Source organism: Pygoscelis adeliae, unplaced genomic scaffold (genome assembly GCF_000699105.1).
Source record: "Pygoscelis adeliae isolate BGI_AS28 unplaced genomic scaffold, ASM69910v1 Scaffold161, whole genome shotgun sequence".
Classification (NCBI taxonomy): Eukaryota; Metazoa; Chordata; class Aves; order Sphenisciformes; family Spheniscidae; genus Pygoscelis; species Pygoscelis adeliae.
In genome coordinates, this window is record NW_008824061.1 from 1,819,653 (window position 1) to 1,841,037 (window position 21,385).

Sequence of the window (21,385 nt, forward strand, 5' to 3'; positions counted from 1 at the left end):
CCAAAAAGAAAAACCCAAACCAAAAAACCCACACAACTGTTCCCCAGTTAGGAGAATGGATTAGCAGAGTAACAAAAGGAGGAGTTTCCAGGTCAAGAATCATTTGGAAATTATTGCCAAAACCAAATTGTTGGGGGTCTGCTCTTTGTCCCAGAGAAAAGCTGTTTGCTGCTGCTTAGTACAGAGCACAGCTTCCTCTGAAACCTGGAGTCTGCACATGCCTACAGGGAATGTGAAAAAGAGGGAGGGAGAGAGAAAGAAAACAGCTCTCTGCCTCTCAGTGAAAGGGTTTTGTTCCTCTCTGGCTGACAGCATGGACCTTCGGACATGCACAAGAGGAGAGCAGAGAGCATTACTTGCTTGGGAATAGGACTGCTGTTCCCCCCTGTGAGGGCAGCTGGGTTCGCACAACTCCCTAGAAAAACAGTGAAGCATTAAGAGACACTTTTACCTTCCTGTCTTCATCAGCTGAGGAAAGAATTTCCTGTGGCTAATTACACATTTTAGCACCAAGATAGTGATTGTCCTCTAACTGCAAACATCTGCCTCCAGCCTGGGGTAGAGCCCAGCTCTGACCACAGGACCTTGGGCACTGGCATCGGGTGGCTGCAGGACGGGATGGTGGTCCCTCACCTCCTGCTCAGTGAGTGATGCAGACACACTTACAGGAACGTGAATCTTGCTGAAATGGGATCCAGCACCAGAGGTGTCAGCTGCTGACTGTACAGCCTCCTGCTACGTGCCAGCCCCATCCAGTCCTCCTCCCAGCCACCCTCCTTGCCTGCTCAAAGCCCACACAGGAGGCCTTTGGGTCTGCTAGCTACCAAGGGGAGCTGAGCTCTTCCCTTAAGGTTGGACTCAAAGCCCACCAATCCACATATCTGTGGCAATTTTTCCACTAATGGGATATGGCTCTACCTTTTATCAGGTAATTGCTGCTTATCGAAAAGCCAGGCTCCTTGGGCTCACTCTTGATCCCTTAGAAGATAACCAAACTCTTCCTACCATTGAGTAAAAGACAACAGAGCCCTTCAAATGCATGTCCTACTCCCTCTCCTTGCTTCTTATTCCTCTGTTTATAATGTTGAAGTATGAGTTAAACCTTGACTGCTGCCACAGCCCTGAAGTCACACTGATTCCCATACAAGGGTGAGAGCAGGGATGTGACCCATCCACCATCCTCACAGGAGCAAACTCCCTTGCACACAAGAAAATTTGCTTCCCCACTCCCCGTCTCACTTCATACATCAATGCTCACCTTCTCTCAACACAAAAAAGGAAGAAAGGAAACAAACATCTTCCTCCGCCAACACATACATGCATACACATGCACAAATATTTTGGAAAAATTTAAGAATCTGTAGATGGAGGGGTTAGTGCCAGACTTTAAAAATTATTAAACATTATGTACAAAGAAAACATAATGAGCTCCTACGGGATATAGAAAAAAATACCCATGAATGAGGGGAAAATGGATAACCACTCCTGGGTTTGCCACTGGTGAATTATTTAATAATCACTCCCCAGCAGATGGAATATATTTATCCACCCTATTGGAGCACACTTTGCAATTTATTTACGCTGCTTTAAAATATGATTATTTATTTAAAAAATAAACAAGGTATTCACAAGGGAAAAGGTAAGTAAACACAAGCTAAAGGAGGGAAAAAAGCATCTTTTTAGCTTTTCAGTTAATTTTCGGGAATTTCCACTAAAATTCACATGAATCCTCCTTACTTATCTTTGACTTTAAAAACTAGAAATTGAAAACTCTGTTAACGTAGCCAGTCTAGATTCCTCACACAATCAAGAGGGTCACTTTATGAGATGGGGTCTATGCCTCTTACACTTTCATTAACCACATTGTCTTGGGTACCAGAACTCTGATTCAGCTCCCAGTAATATCAAAGACGACATTCAAATCAGGATCAGTGGAAGCAGGCCCATACCTTAGACTAATTGGATTTGCAGGATCAGGTCCCTTGTCTAATCTAGAGTGACTCTACACCCATGACCCCCCAAACAGCGCTTAGCCTTGCCATTTAATTAGTTACTCATTCTAAAACGCAAAGGGTGCCATTTAGCAAAAATTGAAAATGCAAAAGGTACCATTTAGTACTGTATAAGTGCATGAGTATACTGCCTGCTCCCAAAGTTAAAATAGCAATTGTGAGCAAAAGGCTTTGCCCACTCAACAGCAAAGTGTGCTACTGATAACTGCATAGTGATTTGGACAAACCTGAGGGAAAGTCCACGAGAGGAAGGAATACCTTTCCCAGGCAAATGCCAAGTCATTTCAGACTGAATTCAGGCTTCCAGATTCTTCCTGTGCAAGTCTGTGTGTATGTACAGGCATACAGTGACTATGGAAGGGTGCACAGGAACTTTACTACCCACTTGGGCATAGAAGCTTTTAGGAGCCAAAAGTCATCTGGGAGAAGAGAGGTCAAGCAACAGACCCCACAGTGTAACACAAGTTTTCATACTTTACCCATACAAAACAAAAGACAACCCCCACGCCAAAACCACTGTCCCCTCACCAAAGAAAAGACTAGTTCCTGTTGGTGAAACCTCTTCAAAGTTAGTTTTTCAATAATCCCTTGTGATTTTCTTTAAGACCAGTGAAGGTTATTTATAGATCTCAAATGTGGGAGAGTCCCATGGTGAAACCACCGTCAATGGCTGTCGGAAAAGCAACACTTTGGAGGCAACACTTTTAAAACTGACTAAAGAGTAACATCACTTAGCAGTAAGAGTTTAAGTCTCATTGTCAAGAGTGGGTAAGCAGACCAAAAAGCAGCAAGTTCCTCAGTCATTTATGTGCTTTTGAAAATGTTTCTCCAGGTCTCAAAGATAATTTCTCTCTCATACCTTGTTTCCCCCTCCCCAAACCAAGAAATTCTGCAACTAATATGGATCAAAATAGGTATTTTGCAAAAGATATCACCTTAAAAAGTAGAGATGTGATACTTAAATCCAGCTGCACATGTGGATGTCAATGCTTTATCAGCTAGCTAGTTCAGTAAAAGGGCTACTCTATAAATAAACTGGTATAGTGAATGCTATACATCTTTAAAGTTAAAACGAACTATTAGAATACTATTACTTAAAGAGTTCAGACTGAGGAGAGCAAATCGATGTGTCCTCCTTGCTAGGAAAGGGCTCAAACATTAGCAAGTCCTCTTGTGAACTGGGAATGCTGCACTTTTCAACAAGAAAGCCAAACTGACCTCTAAAATCTCAATATCCTGGAAGACTAAAAGCAAGTTCACTGCATATTACTTCTGGAAAGACAGATAACAGATTTTAAAAGTTGCTTCCACCACCACAATCTAACACATGATTACAGACACAAGTACAGATGTGCACTTCTCTGCTGGGATGCAGATGTTGCAGGCAAGGGAGCAAAACGCTCCCCTACCCCCTCCCAAGAATGCAAAAATGGAAGTGTCAAACGCCTCATGTGGAGTTATGCACTCATTTTAAAGACAGAAAGGATTAAATACATCTACATAAAGGAAAGAAAAAGTGTTTAAACAACAATAAAAAAAGATTTAGTGGTATTAATAAAGAACTCCCTTAAACCAGCATGTCACCATTAAAGTAATTAATAGGGCATGCAAGACACTTCAGTGGAAAGTGAGCAGTGCTCACATTAGAGCCTTTTAAGTTTTCACATGACCTCAAGACATACTATGGCATTTCTGTGCAAAAGTACCCTCTAAAAACAGAGATGGGGGCATTCAAGTCTATAAAAAAAGTGATTTTAAAATTTAACCGATATGGTCTAAGTCTAAAATGCAAAGGTTAAGAGAATATTAGAAGGGCAATAATTCTATCTGATTAAACTTTTATCCGAAGTGACAATAAAATGTTCAAAATGAATTAAGGATTTTATTAACAGATGCAGAAGCTCTATAAAAGAGTTTGAAAGCTAAGTAGCAGAGAGGAGAGGTTTTATGTTTTTTTCTTTTTGTCTGGATGGAGGTGATATTGCTATAAAACTTTAATCTTATTGCCATGCCACAGTGAAAGTAAACCTGTCAGAGGTAATAGAGCAAATCAGGACTGCTTTCTCTTCCTTCTCTATGTTGCAAGGGCCTCTTTTCAGCATATAAGTAAGAATATGTACATTCTATGTATGGCATTGATACTATAGGTAACAGACACATGTAGACAGGTTATGTGCTGGTGATTCACCTGGACTTCTGCTGGTTGCAATAGTCCCAAGGTGGTAAGTACAGGCAAGTTATATGGACCATTCCAAATGAGTACTGAGCAAAAAATTGGTGCTACACCACCAGGGGCTCTTCAGAACATTTCAGCCTTTCCAAAATGGAATTAACTATTTCAAGACTGCTTCAGATATTTTAGTTGTTTATTGGTACCTTTGTGTAATAAGAGGATCACACCAATTTCTGAGCCCTTGAACAAATGCATTTCACTACCTTAGAGCGATTAAGTTTAAGCAAGCCATAAATCTATGGAAGAGGATAAAATACAAGACTTTTGTGGAAATTATTACTAAAAGCAGGGCATATATGAGAGCAGAGCTCAGCCCCATTAGGGCGGTTTAGGCTCAGTAGCATTTGCCAGCCATGATTTAGGCCATCACTAGTTTTTCCTTCTGCCTTGCTGCCGCTAAATTCTGGCAACTTGGTTGCCTTGGTGATGGCTGCAGTGTCTGTGGCAGATGCACTAGAAGACATCTTGCAAAGCGGTTTGGCTTTTCCAGGAACTCTTGAGCCTTTTGCATATTGGCAAGAGTGCCACGGTGGCTATTCCACCACCCTCCGACCCACCAATGCCAGCAGCGGGCACAACCTGGCCCCCAACCTGCCCCTGTCCCACATTGCATCCTCCATGCAAGGACCCAGGGCTCAACCTCTCTCGCTCCCTGCAAAGCCCCATTGTATGCTACACCTGCCCCTACTTGCTGCTGAGGAGCGAGCCCAGAAGGCAGTTTCAGGGATGCCCATACCCTTCTTTTGCCCTACACTACCCACGACAAAAGTACAGCTCCTAAGAGGAGCAACCGACTGTAAATTGCCAGGGAGACTAGGATGTCAAACAAATATTTTTCTTTTCACAACAGAACATAAACATTTGGCAGCACATTTCATTTAAAAAGTCTAAAAGTTACTCAAATAGAGTGGAGAACATTGCTATGATGTTCATTTGCTTCCTAAAATATGACCAGTCACAGATGGCTTGCTGTAGGAAATATTAAATTCATTTTTAAAAGTGTTGTCTGGCTTTAACACAGATTGCGTTTACACAGATACCTCTGTTGGTGGAACGCCAAGATGGTGTATTGGTTCAAACACGTCCTTAAACAAAAAACTACATTGTCAGGCGCTAATGGAATATTCATACTTAAAATCTCAATCCCTGATAACATCTAAAAGTTAATTTACATTTCAACACTGTTTCCCCCTCTTTCTATATTTCTCTTCACAAGCAAGGGAAAATATCCAGGTTTGGTCAGTAGCAACTTTCACGTTTTGGGAACCATAACCATTATTAGTTTAGATTTTCAGAGTAGTTTGAAAAAATACCTACATAAAGAGCATTAGGTAACATGAGAATCTGAAAACAACAGAAGGCCGCTTCATGTTAGAGTCAAACAGCAAGGATGTAAATACAATGAGCTGTAGCATTAAACTAGCACATTAGCAGATTAACTTCAGCAAGACAATAAAAATCAAAACAATACAAAGATCTTCTCCAGTCCCCAGTGTCTGCAGGAGCACATTCCTACAGCGCCTGAAGAAGCCTATCAAATCCTTGCTTTATACCTGAAACCAAAGATGTTACAAGGGTTCTCAGTTTGGTTTTCTTCCTCCATGAAGCTCCATTTTTGAAAACAGCGAGAGCCTTTGGAGACATGGGCATGTAGCATAAAGACTGCCACCAGTTTCCTATTCCCTGCACTTACTGCGCTGCCTCAGAGAGCTGGGCGGCAAGTCTGCTCGGAGGGTTACAGCATCAGGTTGGTGTGAAAAACCCACATGGTGATTCTACATCAAACGTTTGTCAGGAAACGGCAGTCAGGGAGAAGCAGGGGCAACGCTGTGCGGACCTCATCACTCACATTAAGCCATCCAGACGCCCCACCAGCTCCATGCTCGCCGATGCACATGGTGCCATTGCTACCTCGCCTTGTACGGATGGTCCTCACAGGGATCGGCACAGACACAGGGACCGCAGGTCTCGCTGGCCACATTAACCAACATGCTTTCTGCTCCTCTGAAAGCTGCTACCTACCAGAGCACAATAATCTCTTGTCCCCAGCAAATGCTACAGCACCAGAGTTGAGCTAAAATCTGGTCTTCCTTCTGCCCAAAATACCCCAGTGGATGATTTACCTCTTCTGTCAATATTGTACTTGGCCCACAGCTTTATAATCAATGCAGCTGAGAAAAAACAACATACTTGCAATTTGCTTTGACCCTCCATGAGCACCAAACACTCACCATACTCTTAGAATCAATAAACTTTTTCTCCTGTCATTATTCATGCTTGTTGCGCTTTCCCTAAACAGGCATGATTTTGTTTTTTCTAACCAGAAATCTACCAAGCCCACTGGGGTTTGTGTGTGTGTGCAATGGCAAGTTAAACAGTTTCCTCTACTGCAAACAAACACTGCAAGCAGGCAAGCTGATGTCCTGGAGTGAAGAAACAGAGGCAGGACGCTAGAGGGAGGATCGACTCACAGACTGAGCTTTTGCCAGAGCAAATTCCTTGGAGTGTGGCTTCACCAAAGAGATGGCAGAAGTGGCACGCTGCAAAAGCCCACTCGCCTCGCTGGCACTCAGGCTTGCAAATCGCTGTCTGGATCGAAGTAAGAGGGCATCTGGAATCAGAGAGCGAGTGAGACAAGACTTTCTGTTCTCTGCAAGGCTTCTAAGGTGAAGTCATACCTGCTAAACCCAAACACACCCCTTCCAGGACAGATTCAGCTCTGTTACTGGCAGGTGTCACAGCCTGGCTGCAAGGCCTATGCTTTACCAAGCAGTTCTGCTAGCATAGGATCAGCGGTGCAAAATAATCAAAAGGGTTTGCTAAAAATATTAGCCCTGTATTTACTTCAGGGAGTTCTGATTTTTTCCTCTCTGGACAGTGTGCAGCACTGACATCACTGCATTAGGAAGGACAGAGCAAACTCAGTAAAACATGGATCTGATGGAAATGCACACCTAAATTACAGGCCCTATTTCAAATAAATCACAGCCTTTCCAAAATACTTGTCTTCAGCAGTTTGAATTGACAAATATCTATGCGGGCCTACAAGCAAGCAGTAGGACTTCATGGAAGGGAACACTGTCGTGGTGTCTCCCACCCTCCTGGGTTTTCCAAGAGCCCTCACTCAGCTTTCAGCTTCTCATTCATATCCATGTCCAGTCCCTAAACAGCAGTGGTTTGAGGAGGGGAAGAAAAGAAAGGTAGCTCCTTCACTTGAAGATCTTTGCAGGCTGAACTGCAACTAGGCAGAACATTGGGATGTGGAAAACCTGAGCTGTACACTGCAGGCCGTGTTTGTTGTCCTGGACAGGTCACTCTAGCTCAGAACTGGAGGAAGCAGGGCTAGAAAAGACCCCTGGGTCTGCCCTTGCCTAGAGAAGGCTTGACTAGATCTTAACTGTTCTTTACAGATGTTTGCCCCACCTGTCCTTGAAGGCTTCCAGCAATGAAGATCCATGCCCTAAACAAACTGTATTTGATCTTCTTGGGGTCAGTTCTCTATCTGCAATATGGAGGCAATGCCACTGCCTTTCCCCCCCACTTGCTGCTGTTTACCAGGAAGGTTTTTAGAGGCAGAGGCTATCACCTGTCATTCGCTGACACACCACAATGAGAGTTTATTACAGTGGGATCTCTAGATACTACTCAGGTAGCAAAGGGTGAAAGCAGCAAACAGCTTGCTGAGAAGGTGAAGTACAATTGAAAGAAAAGCAGAGATGAATGCTACAAACACTAGACGTGGCTTGCCATCTAATACCCATCTACACTTGACCACAAATGAGGAAGACCTTCCCACTACTACAAAGACGCTGGTGCATAAGACTTTATTCTTTCCTTATAAGCTGTTTCTGCTAGCTTTCAAAGGCAGACAAGAGTTGGGCTACCTTCTAAAGGGAAATCTGAACACACAGCTTAAGTCATTGCTAAATGACTTCACCATCCCCTTTAATGTAGTATGATCCATAAGCAGATGTATAGCCAGAAGCCATAAAATCCCACTGGTCCTGCAGAAAGGGAGGCTATTTGCTTCATAAGAATATACAGTTGGTCAGTGAAATTCACCCTGTGAGGCAAGAAATTCACTGAATGGCAGCAGCTGGTCCTTCACAATATCATCTTATTTCAGTTACACTAAGAACTCCCTCCACAAAGTTTCCCATGGTATAGTTTTTCTAGATTATACATGTCAAATCAGTGCTTAGTTCATATAATCAAATATGAAAAATGCCTCTAATTATAAAAGCACAAGACAGAGACAAGAAGGCAATTCAAGTTGTTATGGCTGCCAACACATGCAGGAGGAAAGGTCTGGATTCTACCAAGCCATCACAAAAGTCTCAAGCAAGCCCAGGTGTGGAGGAGGAGTCTTCACATAATAAGGACACATTCTTAAAGATGGACCATGGAGAGGAGCAGGAAATGGTCCATACATCCCTAGCAAAACTTTGAGCTACCAAGACATCACTGAACTAGTTAGTCAGCACTTTATGCTCAATCTTCCAACACAGATGTATCTAAGATGCTGTCCAGCACTACGGTGACTTTTCCAAAAATATCCCCCTCATAACACTGCTATCATTGGTTGCATCAAGTTGCTTTACCTCCAGAATCCGTGGCTGGTCTTCCTCTAAAGCCACATTCCGCTCAGCTTTCTGGAAAGTCAATTACACCAAGCTGTGGCCTGATCCTCTCACTATCTACTTCAACATCAATCAGCTGCATTCGCAGGTCAACACCATGAAGGCAAACAGCAACTGTAGGCTGAAAATAGGGTGCACTACAACTTTAATCCCATCAAGTGATTTGGACCAGTTAGCCAAGCACATCCTGCTGTACTGAGAAAAGGATAATTTCATCCTCTAAGCAACCCTCAGCAGACAAGTGTGTGGTCTCACTCAGAATCCTCCACCAAGGTGAGCCCAGTGCAATTCTTGGCAGGGCTCATGCTCTCATGTCTTCTAAGAGCATGAAGAATTTTTCCTCTTACAGCCTTGGTTTGTAGCCTTCTTGTCCTGTCCTCGTTGGACAGTGAGATGAATTGGCTCCATCCTCTTTGATATGAGCCTCTGAGTCTCCACAGAGGAGTTCCTATATAGCATACCTCACCATCTCATGGTATGCTTTCTCCCCTTTCTTTGTAATTCCAGTTTAGAAAGGAGGTTATTGACCCCTGCCCCCCCTCCCCCCGCAAAGAAACCTTTTCCTCCTGTCCAGTGACAAAATAAGAGGCATGACCCACCCCCTATAACAGCTGGTAGGCCACTGAAAAAATAGATGCAGGCTTCAAAGGGTCAGCTAAGTTCAGCATCCACCCCAGTTTTGACAGAAGCTGCTTCACTGATATATTCTCTCACACACACGTTTTTGTACCTCCTAGACTTGGACTCCTGGAAGCTCCAGGTGCAGCTTACGCAATAGCACCTCACCCTCCTCTATTTTATGCCATGATTGCACAAGACCATTTACCACTCAAAGTAGTAGCACTGAGCTTATGGTCACCACTCCCCCCCCAGCTTTCATCTGTATTTTTTATATCAACTGTTGCTGGGTAGTATTAATAGAAAGGGCTGTTACACTCTTAAGGGATTTATTCATTTTTCAGTCTTACAAATGATCAGTTTACCAGGAATGACAGTCTTCCCTTGCCATGATTTTTTTCCAAAGAAGTTACCAATTGGGCCTAGACTAGCAAAATTATCAAAGTTAATAATCAAGAGGATTAAAACATGCCTGTAAGCAAACCAAAACTCTGGACCTGTTTTGTCTGCTATGCCCATGGACCTCTTCTGTTGCGGGTAAGAAATATCCAGGGCAGGAGCCCGCTGCCGCCTGGTGCAGCCAAGCTGCATCTCTCTGCTACGGCAGCCGAGACTTAATGCTTTTAGATCCACGGGTCACAGGTTCAGCTCCCTGCTGCTGATGACTCACACAGGAGCATCGAACTAAAACTAGCAACACCAGCGTTTTTCTAGGAGAGGACTGAAGAAGAGCATTGATCTCAATGAAATATTTTGAGGGCAGAAAAATTCCACCACGTAAAGAGGGCGTGACTTCTCTTTAGTTTATTTTATATTTTTGTTCCAGTTGTCATTTTGAATTCAAACTCTTTGGAAAGCAGGCATAATAGTCTTAATGATCCCATTGAGCAGTTTAAATTCAAATTGTGGAGCACTCGCAATACCATGCTGGCAGCACTTTCCATAAATTACTCTCAAATTCAATACGGTGCTTGATAAAAACAAGAATAAAGGGCTTTTTTACTTTAAAAAGAAGAAAACTTGTATCATAAAAAAAATCTTTAAATTATAGTTTCTCTTTTCTGTTCCAATTTAAATTGTTACATGGTTGCTAAATTAGTGCTGTAATCTCCGCTTACAAATTGCAGAATTATTTTTAAGAATAGATGTAATTTTACTGCCGGGATCAACCTTACACTTTAAACCGTATGTGCTGGAGGTAGCTGCTCTTGCACAGCTTTCAAACAACCACGCTCATGTGTGCACACACGGTGAGGTTTACAATACCGGTCACGCTGAAGCCGATAGCAGTTTTACCAGAGATTTCAATGAGCACAGACTGAGTTAACACTGACATTTCAGAATGACCTGCAAATTTAAGCTTTCCCAGGATGCTCCATGGCACCAGTGGCTCTAGTTGTACCATTTCCTAAAACATCAGCATTTCTCTTGTGTTCTGGTCTGAGCTATCTTCTCCTACTGAACTACAGCCTTTGATAGGCCAGAAAATTAGAAGCTAGTAAGAGAGAGAAACCTTGAAGATATGGTTGGGTTTTTTTTCCTCACAAAACAAATAATTGGGGAAAAAAAGCAGAGCACTACGATCCCGAGTTTAAAGCTGGGGAATGGCAGTGATCAATTGTGACTTCATGCACAATTCTTCCCCCGTTCAAGCACTTCCACAGCTTTAGTACTATGGAAAGATGAACCTCACCCTGCAAAATCCAAAGGGGTCTTTGGGGTAGGGTTTAAGGTCATGTCCTTAATATCTCGCAGCGCAAAGCAGAAACAGGAAACCTCAATTCCTGGGTCTCCATAGGGTACTGCAGAGCATACCTACCATCTTCCCCAACTCTAGCTTGACAGACAGACATGAAACAGTTTCTTACCTCTCCTTCAATTCCTCATCATTTCTAGCCCACCACTTCTCTGAACCCTTTCATCTGACTCTGGCTATTTCTGCTTTGCTTGGTTAGTTATTTCTGCTTTCTCATCCCCTTCCCCATCACACCATCGTCCTTCCCTTAGGGCCCAGTGGTGGGTCACATTGACTTGGACACAACAGAAGAAACGCTCAGGGGCCAGGAGCATCTGCAAGATCTTGCTGCTTTCTGCGCTAACTGCAGGTGCTCAGCACCTCTCAGCCTCAGAGAGTTTATCTCCAACTGCCAACCACCGGACTGCCAGGAAAGGGAGTAAAGAATGGAGGAAAATTTCTACGTCCCGGAGAAAGTCATCAGGACATCAAAGAACATCCCATTCACAAAACAGCAGCATCACTCTTGCCAAACCGGTGCGTCTGGTTAACCTTGCGTTCAGTCCTTATGATAATATGGTATTTGGAAAGCAGACAGCTGGCACTGCTCTAACATGTTGCTCTTCAATCTTTTATAACAATGGTTCCACTGATACTACTCTTAACCTTTTCTCCGCACTGAGCCCAAGTGCTAAAATCTCTTCCACTACTTAGAGGAAGCAAACCAAATGTTTTTTGTCAGTCATTTGCCCTGTAAGGGAGGGGAGAAGTATACTGATAACATACTGCAGACACAGCATTCATCACGTGTACAGCAATACGCTGGTTACACTGGAAACCCTATCGTGATATTTCAGATGTTACTTGACTGTCGTAATGACTAGGAGACATCTGTCTCCTATTTACACTTTATTTTTTACAGTTGCTTTTAGTTCAGCAGAAGCGTCTTAATGGAGAAGACTGGTACTCTTTTATAAATAACATTAATAATGAAAGAATCCTCGGATGCAGAGCAAAACCAGCACACACATTGGTAACAGAACTCTGCAATCATAAGATGTAACAGGAAATGATAGTGACTGGCTTTTGCGTGGGGGGATTTTTGTGTGAAAGAAATTAACTCCGGTACTCAAATTTCCATTAGGAAAAATATTTTTTAAACAGGTGATTGATCTCCTTACATGTTAATTCAGACTTTTGGGGAATTTCATCTTAACTGGGTCACTGATAAATAAAACCAGAAACAAAAACAAAAAAACAGCCCTTCTGCAGGCTATTTAGGCTTGGTATTGACTAACAAGTAATCAAATACAGCTCTTCACAGTAATCTTAATTATGGCTTCACTCCACCACAACTAAGAAAAGTCACATAATAAACTGAGAAGATTAGCCAATTCTAACTGTTGAAAAATGTGTATTTTTATTTTTGCGCATAGTTTTTATGCACATAGGGCCACAAGTCACACAAGGGAATTATTAAAAAAATCAAAGAATTAATGAATTTATATACCACAACCAGGCAAATATTACAGTTAATTGTCTTTATATAAATGAAGCAGCTTGGCCTAATGGCTTGCATAATAGGTCAAGAGTTTTGGACTTGGGGAAATGGGGATGTGTGCTAGAAATCAGTATGAATTAGGTAGACCAGTAAACAAGCTTCATTGAATTACTCAAATTTATACCAGCTGAGAATCCTGTTTTCTCAGCTGGCCACAGCCATGGATTAGCTGTGCAATCTTAGCCTAGTCACACAGGCTCCACCTTTCATGGGAATTCAGGTCCACAGGAATCTGAGTCTGGGTTCTTCAGTCCCATTGATTTCCTACAGAACTAGGGCTCCAAGTGTCCGAGTTATTTTCTGATAATGGGACTTGGGAAAGCTCCAAAAAAAAAAAAATCAGAGGCCACAATTCAGCAAAATCCTTAAGCACAGGCTAGATTTTAAGCAGGTCATTAACTCTCATTGAGTTCAGTATGACCACATCACACATCTGAAGGCAAAAACATTCAGATTGTGCCGCAGCAATTTAAGGGCCCCCAATCCATTTGCAAGAACAACTTACAAGCCTAGCTCAGGCCCTTGGTGTACTTCGGCACTCATCATCCTACTGAAGCCAACGAAGACCTCATTTCATTGAAAAAAAAAATCAATGAGACATACGCTCTACGACACAAATTCCTCAGGCCTAAGGCCAATAGCATGGCAGGCGCCTAGATCCCTTGTAGATCTGGCTTTCGGCACAGCAGAGTCCTGAGCTTTCTGAAGGGTATCGAGACTTAGGCTTCCAATACTTGTTTCTTCCACATTTAGGAGTTTAATGTATGTTTGGGTGTTTTGGTTTTTTTTTTTTTTTCTTCTTCTTCTTTGCTGCATCAGATTGCCAGATTCCTGCTTTCCATTTCCCACTTGTGGTACCAGCTGTCCAGCTACACATACGTAGCCCCACCAGCATCGCCATCCTTTCTCCTGCATGTGCAGCAGCAGATGGATCCAGATGTGTTTTGGGTTAAGTCCATAACCAGGTTTTTGTGGACTGCATGGATAAACATTTAAAGGCCCCTTCTGGTTATATAAAAGAAAGCTATTAAACGTTTACTCTTTCCTCTGTACTCAGCTGCAAAGCCATATCACAGAACGTACAAACACAGATGCAACCAGGCAATTATCGTTCCTTTATCCCTTAAATAGATAGAAGATAAATTTGAAAGAAAATGAGGAACAGAATCCTTCTCCCTTTCCTTTTTTATCCTTTTATCTCCCAATGTAGGAAGTTTACTGAACCCTTGCCAACAATTCACTCAGGCTAATGAAGTGTATAAGTAATGGGATTAAATAATCTTAAACCATTACTACAGTGGCTAATGCAGATGTTTTCCCAAACTAAAGCAGATGAGTGGTGAAGAATGCGTGCTTGATTTAAAAAAGAGGAAAAGAAAGTATCAATCTTCAAGCAGATGAAGTCAATTCCAGCCTGAAGTCAATGAAATGTTTAATTCCAGTTACATAAAGTTGCTCCAATCATATTATGAATATACCTTCTAAAGTCTGCAGTGCTTTGCACATGGTCAAACCTGCCATGAAATTAACCTTAAATTTTTTATGGGGCAATCATTTTAGTGCAAACAAAAATGGAAGCTGTTTAAAACATACATATTCCATCAAAAGATCATTTAGTTTTTAAAAGCCAATTAACAAGGCCCATATATCACTGCCATTGTAAATAAGACAGAATCCTCCCTTTTTATATTCAATATTTCAGCAATAATCCCACTGCAAAGGCTCTGCAGAAACAGAAGTAATAATGGGATATTGGTGGCATTTTCAGAAATACATATTATCACTTTAATTATTTTTGGAATGCCAGAAATGTCAAGAAGAGCATCAATTTTTACTTTCAGAAGTGCAAATCTAATTCTGGAAGGGTCTCAGGTCCAGTGTTTATAAAAAGAACTCTGAATTGGAGGTTTAGAGAAAGACCTATCAACACTTTAAGAACGTTTTGGTGCTTTTATTATTCTAAATTACAAGGATTATCCCTATATACTGTATGCTAAGGTCACAGCAAGGTGACGCCTCAGGCATGTTATGTGATGTTTCTTTAATTTGCAACTGTGCAACTGGTTCCAACTAGCTCTTATGGGAGCCTCTTAAAAGGTGCAGCTCCCCAGAGCAACTGTTAATTGTTTGCCTTAAGAGCTTGTTGGAAGCATGAAATGAAGTTTTAGGTTAAGGTAAGCTTCAAAAGATATCCAATCCAAAGACCCTTAGTTCAGTAGAAGGACTTCCATCAAGCAATGCAAAGGTCTTGATTTTAGGAGTTTTAGTGCTATCTTGCATCCCACCTCCTTAATCTTAGTAGGCACCACAGCCTGTAAGCATTTTGGTAACAAGTTTCTCAACACAGCTTCCGAGAGCAACACTACCTCTTAAAAATCACTGCATAGTCTGCTCCTTACAGAGCTGAAATAATCACAAAATGCACCTCTTTCCCCTGCTTTGGCCACTTCACTTCAGAGATAGCTTAGACTGGGAAATGAAATTCACCCAGGAAGCTGAAAAGATCAGAGTTCTTCTGAAGACCATGGAAAAACTGGTGCCCACAGTACTGCCCTGGGATCGTCAGGTTTTAACTGTAAGGCAACTGTACAGCAATGAAAGAAATCAATGTTTCCAATGTCTATGCATTAAAATCAGGGTGCAAATAAGAATGGGTACTTACAATATAGCAGGGTTCACAGTAGGCTTTCTTCTCCACTGCGTAGAAAGGCTGTCCCCTCAGCTTGTTGTTGCACATCATGCAGGTGAAGCACTCCACGTGGAAGACCTGGTCCATGGCCGTGCAGCCAGTGCCTTCCCCAACAACATTCTCCCCACAGCGGGCACAGCGGCCTGTCACCAAAGGGAAAGGACATAAGTCAAAGCAAGCTCCTGGTCTCAACTGCAGAGAAGGTCCTCCTGCACACCTGTGCTGCATAGCAAGTAAGGGGGACACGGCAGCTCAGTCAACGGAAGAGCAATTTGTGCCACTACTGGCAAAGATCTAGTGCCACTGGAAGGCACTCTGGCGCTGGCCCACCTGAAAAGATCTAGAAAGGCTTGAAACTGGCTCCTAAGACTGCACTGATATCAATTCTACTGCTGCTAGCCAGTGATTATCATAAGGAGTCTAAGCCCCAGATGCAAACCATTTAGCTATCATCTAGCCCAGCTATATAGTCATCCTCAGCTCCTCAGTTAGATGGGATAAACCTGTGCCTAAAGCCTTGCCTCCACATGAAAGGATTTTGTGGTAGGATGCCTCATAAAGCTGCCTGGTGGCAGTGCAATTGTTACCATTTAAAGAGTAGTTTTTGCTTGTACAGCTTAAACCAATTCTCTCAATGGAGCCAATTATACTGGCAAAAGGATTTAACTTTTTACGCTTTTGCCAGTATAGCAGTATCATTCCTCACGCTCTTGCTAACGTGCTGATGCTGAGCTAGTTGATATTTTAAATAAAAAGTAATAGCTAAAGACTGAGTGATTACAAAGAGTGCAATATCATCTCTTACATGGAAAAATGACTTTTTTCTGTTTGAAGATTAATACGGATTAAGATATTGTGTCTTTTTAAAGCACAGAAACTATTCCTCAAGAAACTGATGTGTGGATACTTTACTCTTACCATACTTCAAGAAAGGTGTATCAGAAGCTGCTAGTAAGGACTCTAAGTAAAGACAAGCCCTGAGAGCTCTGGCTGCTTCTGAAAAAGGTCCCTAATGCCACATATAAATACATAACACACAAAAAATTTGTACACACACACACGTACAAAAGGCTTGCTGCCTTGTTCAGATTGTTGTTGAAAATGTTATGTAGCAGGTAGATTTAAAGTGAAGACAGGATTTCAGAGAGAGAGAAAGAGGGTTTCTTAGATCATGGGAAAGACATTTTCCTAGTGAAGATTATGGTGCAGAGATGATGGAAGAGGGTGGGTGGAAGGCACACCTTTGCAATTTCCCTCTGCCATTCGAGTTCTAGAATATCCCATGCAGGTCTGATGTGCAATCAGTGTTGAAAATAATTCATGCACAGAGTCATGGAAGGTATTTAGGACAACCTCAGCCACCCTACGCAGGAGAGCCCCACCGAAGGCAACAGAGCAACTATGGTCTGGGGCTTTGTCCCACTCAAAATGGGAATTTTCAAATCTCCAGTTTGAGAATAACTGTGGTGTCCCCAGTCTTGGGACCCTGCACTTCTCCTTCAAGGTTCTGTGGGTGGAGTGGTGTGGTTGCTGACGGTTGGAAGGAGAGGAAGGGAAGCGAGAGCTGAGGTGCAAGCAGGAAGGCAGACTGACTTCAAAATAGAATTACTTATAAATGTGTACACAAATAACATGTCCCTAATAATAATTAAATAATCCAGCAACGATATGATGTTCTCTCATACCACGGTCTGTGTTAATTGGCCTTTTCAAACAAATACTGCAAAACTTCCTAAAACGACTTGGACATGCCTTGTCATCCCAACAGCAGGGCTGCTGTCCTTGCGCAGTGCAACATCAATGTCCCCGCACTCATGACCTCTTTCCTGCCTGTCCCAGACTCCAATAGGCTACATCCAGGGAACAAAGCATGTAAGCTACTTTTGGATCCCTCAGGATGCGGCAGGATGATATATATACACATTTGAGATATATTAGGAAAGCTTGGAAAAGAACCCAGTTCATTCTGATTTGCTACAACGGCATAACCATAGTTGGCATTATACAGGACAGACAGTTCCTGACTCAAACAGCTCCCAGTCTGAGCAATGTGGTGAGAGAAGTCACCAGATAAATCCAGACAAGCCTGGAACCCCCCCAAAAAGGAATTAATAATGTTGTTTTTACACTTAACTTTCTTTAGCATTTGTTATTAGCATTTTGCTTGACAGTGTTGTGCTTTAATCACTCCACTGTAACGCTTCTTGTGAGGACTCCTTTTTTACGAGCAGAGAAGGAATGCAGGGTTCCCAGCATGGTGGTGAGGCTACAGAGCACGGGGGAAGAATGGAAAAAACCATGAGGACTAGGAAGAAGAAAAAAAAAATTCCCACTGGAGAGAAACACGGCTGCAGTACTGCTCTGGGAAGGAGGCAGAAGAAACCTACTGTATACACCACAGGAGTTGCACGTACAACAGGAGAGCAGTGCTTGGTCCTGCGTGTGGACAAGACCGAGCGTGCTCCGGAGCCTTCTCCAAACTGCTCCTGTAGCTGGGCTGTAATATGAAGAGACGTCTGGGGAGCAGTTAATATCTCTCTATATAAAACATGAAATTGAAAGCCATTAGTGTATTACTTTACACAGTGTTTTTCCAGAGGGAATATTCTGCTGAAGAATTTATTTTCCCTGGTGTGCCGTTCTGTGATGATCCGGTATTATTTTTATGAGGCATTTGGACATGGAATAATGTAGTGTCTATGCAAACACTTCTCAGCTTTCTTTGTTAACATCTGAGTAGAACATGTGGGAATCTTTTCTTCCCCTCCTCCTCTTCTCACATTCATAATTTAGCCAGCTCTTGTATACTTCAACTTTTATCTTCCTCTTTGACCCAGGCATCTCTCCATTTGCTGGAGAAGCTGTCTATATGTAGACCATACTTCTGGCTGTACTTTCTGTGTCAGGAGGCTTGGGTCTGTTACCTAACTCAAATATATACTCTTGTAATCTCTGGCAGATCACTCGGTGCCTTTGTACCTCCATCCTCTCTTTGAGCAAAGGGCATAAAGATATCTTCTCTGCCTCCCAAAGGTGCCCTGAGGCTACATTCCTGCACGGCTCCGAGGCATTCCCCAACTACACTGCTGGTGGCCAGGTACAAACCAAAAAGCAGCACAACAGAAGTCTTGGCCAACTTCTCCCCTTGAAGTTGGTATTTCCTTAGGCTTTCCTTCCTCTTTCTGGGTTTTTCCACAGAAGATTCCCATTCAGGCAGCGACATACTTAACCCATCTACATTTATGAGAAGTCCAGCTTCTGCTATTATAGACACAGACAGAAATGCTCCTGTAAACTCTCGAACATGAAAGCTTAAAGAAAGCTTCCTTTTTCATAAGTTTATATGCAAATTGTAACACTGTGGCCTGGAGCAAACCATGTTTTTCATGAGACATGGCCATTCCAGTGAGAATCAAAACACAAGCTCTATGCCTAGCACCACCCCCAACTGACTCACTCTCCCGAAGGGTAAAAGCAAGTAAGCCAAAATATTCAAATTTGGGAGCTTACAGTTAGGTGACTCGATCCACGTAAAGGCATGCGGGCAAATACACAACCGATCTGGCTTGCAGTGATGTGGCCGTTAGAGGCTGCACCTTCTGCAGACTTCGGTACAACCTGGGAACTCACAAGATTTGCGTAAAACCAGGTCTCTTCGCCCGACTCCTGCACCTCGCTCAAATTTGGTTGAAAATGCCTATTAGTTTCCCAGGTTATTGGTGAGGGAGGAACTAACAAACAGACAGGCACATGCACACAGGCAGTGTGATTGCACAAGCCTCATTTCCTTAGAAAACCAGAAAAACCCCACTAAAAACAATGTCTCTATCATTATGTCTGATAAAAACGAATCAAAGGTCTGCTTTTCCTGTGTGCCAATTACCAACGGCAAAGGTATTTGTGTTCGGATTCACCAGTTAAGTGCCCACACATGTTCCCCATTTTAATATTTTCACACTGGTTGAAATAACCCAGTCCGTTGTGTGCAGAATACCCATGAGTGAATACAGAACAAGTTGCACTGCTTATTGGGAAAGAAGTAGCAAAGGCAAAGCTTGCAAGACTCAAGAACAAACAGATTGCACAAAAAAGATTACACAAATAATCTAAGAGAAAAATAGCAGGCAGTGTATTACAGTAGAAACATAGAACAACGTGACCCATTTGCTTCCCACAGAGACAAACAGCACTTAAAAGGCAGCTTAAAGACAAAGGACAAAATTAGTACTAAACTGCATGAAGATGAAACTATGTCATTTCAACATTCTTCTTTTGCCCCTTCAGCCCTTTTTAGGTCCTTTTTCAAGATCATTTCAGCAAAACTAGAAGGTGATACGTTGGCAGCAAGCCTGGGAGACTGGGGTCCTCTGTTTTTGCATGAAAGAGGTTCATGACTTTGGCCGTGACCTTCCTTCAGCCTAGCCTGGCTGCCACATGTTGGTCTTACCTTGGGGCGACATACAGAGGTGACCACAGAGGCTTCCCTGCTGAAACTGCTGGAAATGCCATCATTACTGAGTTGGATCACAGGGAAACACTTCAGCAGCTGAAAGGAAACATCAGCTACTACACTTTATTCTGAAACCTCCTCATTTACTGTGTTCTGTTGTATAAAAAATTTGAAATATTGTGAATCTGAAGGAAGAGGGGGAAGGGAGGAGAGGAACTCATATTGCACATGATGCCATGTTCTAACTTCTCGTTATTTTATTACTATTATTTCATGTTTTTTGCTTATACCACCACAGATCCTGGCTGCTCAGATTGTGGAACTGCCCCATTGTGCTGGGTATTGGACAAACACAGAATATAAAGAAGGGCCCAACTGAAGGAATTTACAATCTAATACAAGCAATAACAACTGGGTATAGATAGGAAATACAAAGAAGCAATCAGACAAAACCGGTCAGCAAGGAAAATTGTGGTCTTGGCACTCTAAATGTTTTACTGTTGACAAGGAGTCTGTAGACAGCCCAGCAAGGGAAAAGGTTAAAGAAGAATTTGAAAGAGGATCCAGAGGGAGTTTGAGGGAAGTTTAATGGGATGCTTCTGAGGAAAGGACAAAGACAGCACAAAAGGGTATGTAAGTGCTTGAAGACTGAACACAGACACCTGCAGATGGGAAGGATGAGTTGATACAACACTGGAAAATACTAGAAGAAAAAAGGGTGGGAATAGGTCATTACAGGCCATGCAAGTAAAGACAAGAAGCTTCTGTTTGATATGATGCAGAAATGAAACCAGAGAAAAGATTAAGAGGCAGGAATGATCTGGCCTAAGTTACAAGCTAGAGAGTGATTTCTGCAGCTGCATTCTAGTTGAGTGTGAACAGGGAGAAACTGCCTTTTTAGAGAAGGATGTTGCAGAGATTCAAGGTCACTGGAGCTTGGATGCAGGTTTTATCTGTGAAGATGAATAGGAAAGGCCACAATCTGAGTTGTTACTCAGCAAGATTCTTAAGATTTGGCCAGAGTCTGGGTGTGATCTGGAGATGAGGAATTAGATACAGGGCGTCCAACCTTATCTGGGACATGAGTCACTTTTAAATGTCAGATTAAGAATGGGAGCCAATCAGACCAGACAAACATCCACCACTGAAGATGGATGATGGAATAGGTACATGCCATACTAATGCTTATGGCATAATATTCCGATAGCAATCACACTGGAGCCAAATACAGAGGTAATGTAACTCCATCCAGCCAGCTTGAGATGCTCCTGTTTGTACATCCAAGGATTGCATTAGCCTCTTTTAGGCTACAGCATTATTTGTCTGTCATACCTACTTAGATACTAAGCTGTCAGGGGCACAGACTGTCTCTTGCTATGTGACGTACAGCGCCTAACACAGACAATTTGGGCAATAAGTAGAGATACTAAGAGTAAAGAAAGCAGAG

General features: G+C 42.5%; 1 protein-coding gene across 1 annotated transcript in view; it reads right to left on the bottom strand.

Moving 5' to 3' along the window:
* Nucleotides 1-21,385, bottom strand: part of LPP (LIM domain containing preferred translocation partner in lipoma) — a 282,269-nt gene that overhangs the window by 39,317 nt on the left and 221,567 nt on the right. The window contains exon 9 of the mRNA XM_009334106.1: nt 15,462-15,631. Coding sequence (XP_009332381.1) covers nt 15,462-15,631 — 170 coding nt within the window. The remainder of the gene's footprint in view (nt 1-15,461; nt 15,632-21,385) is intronic.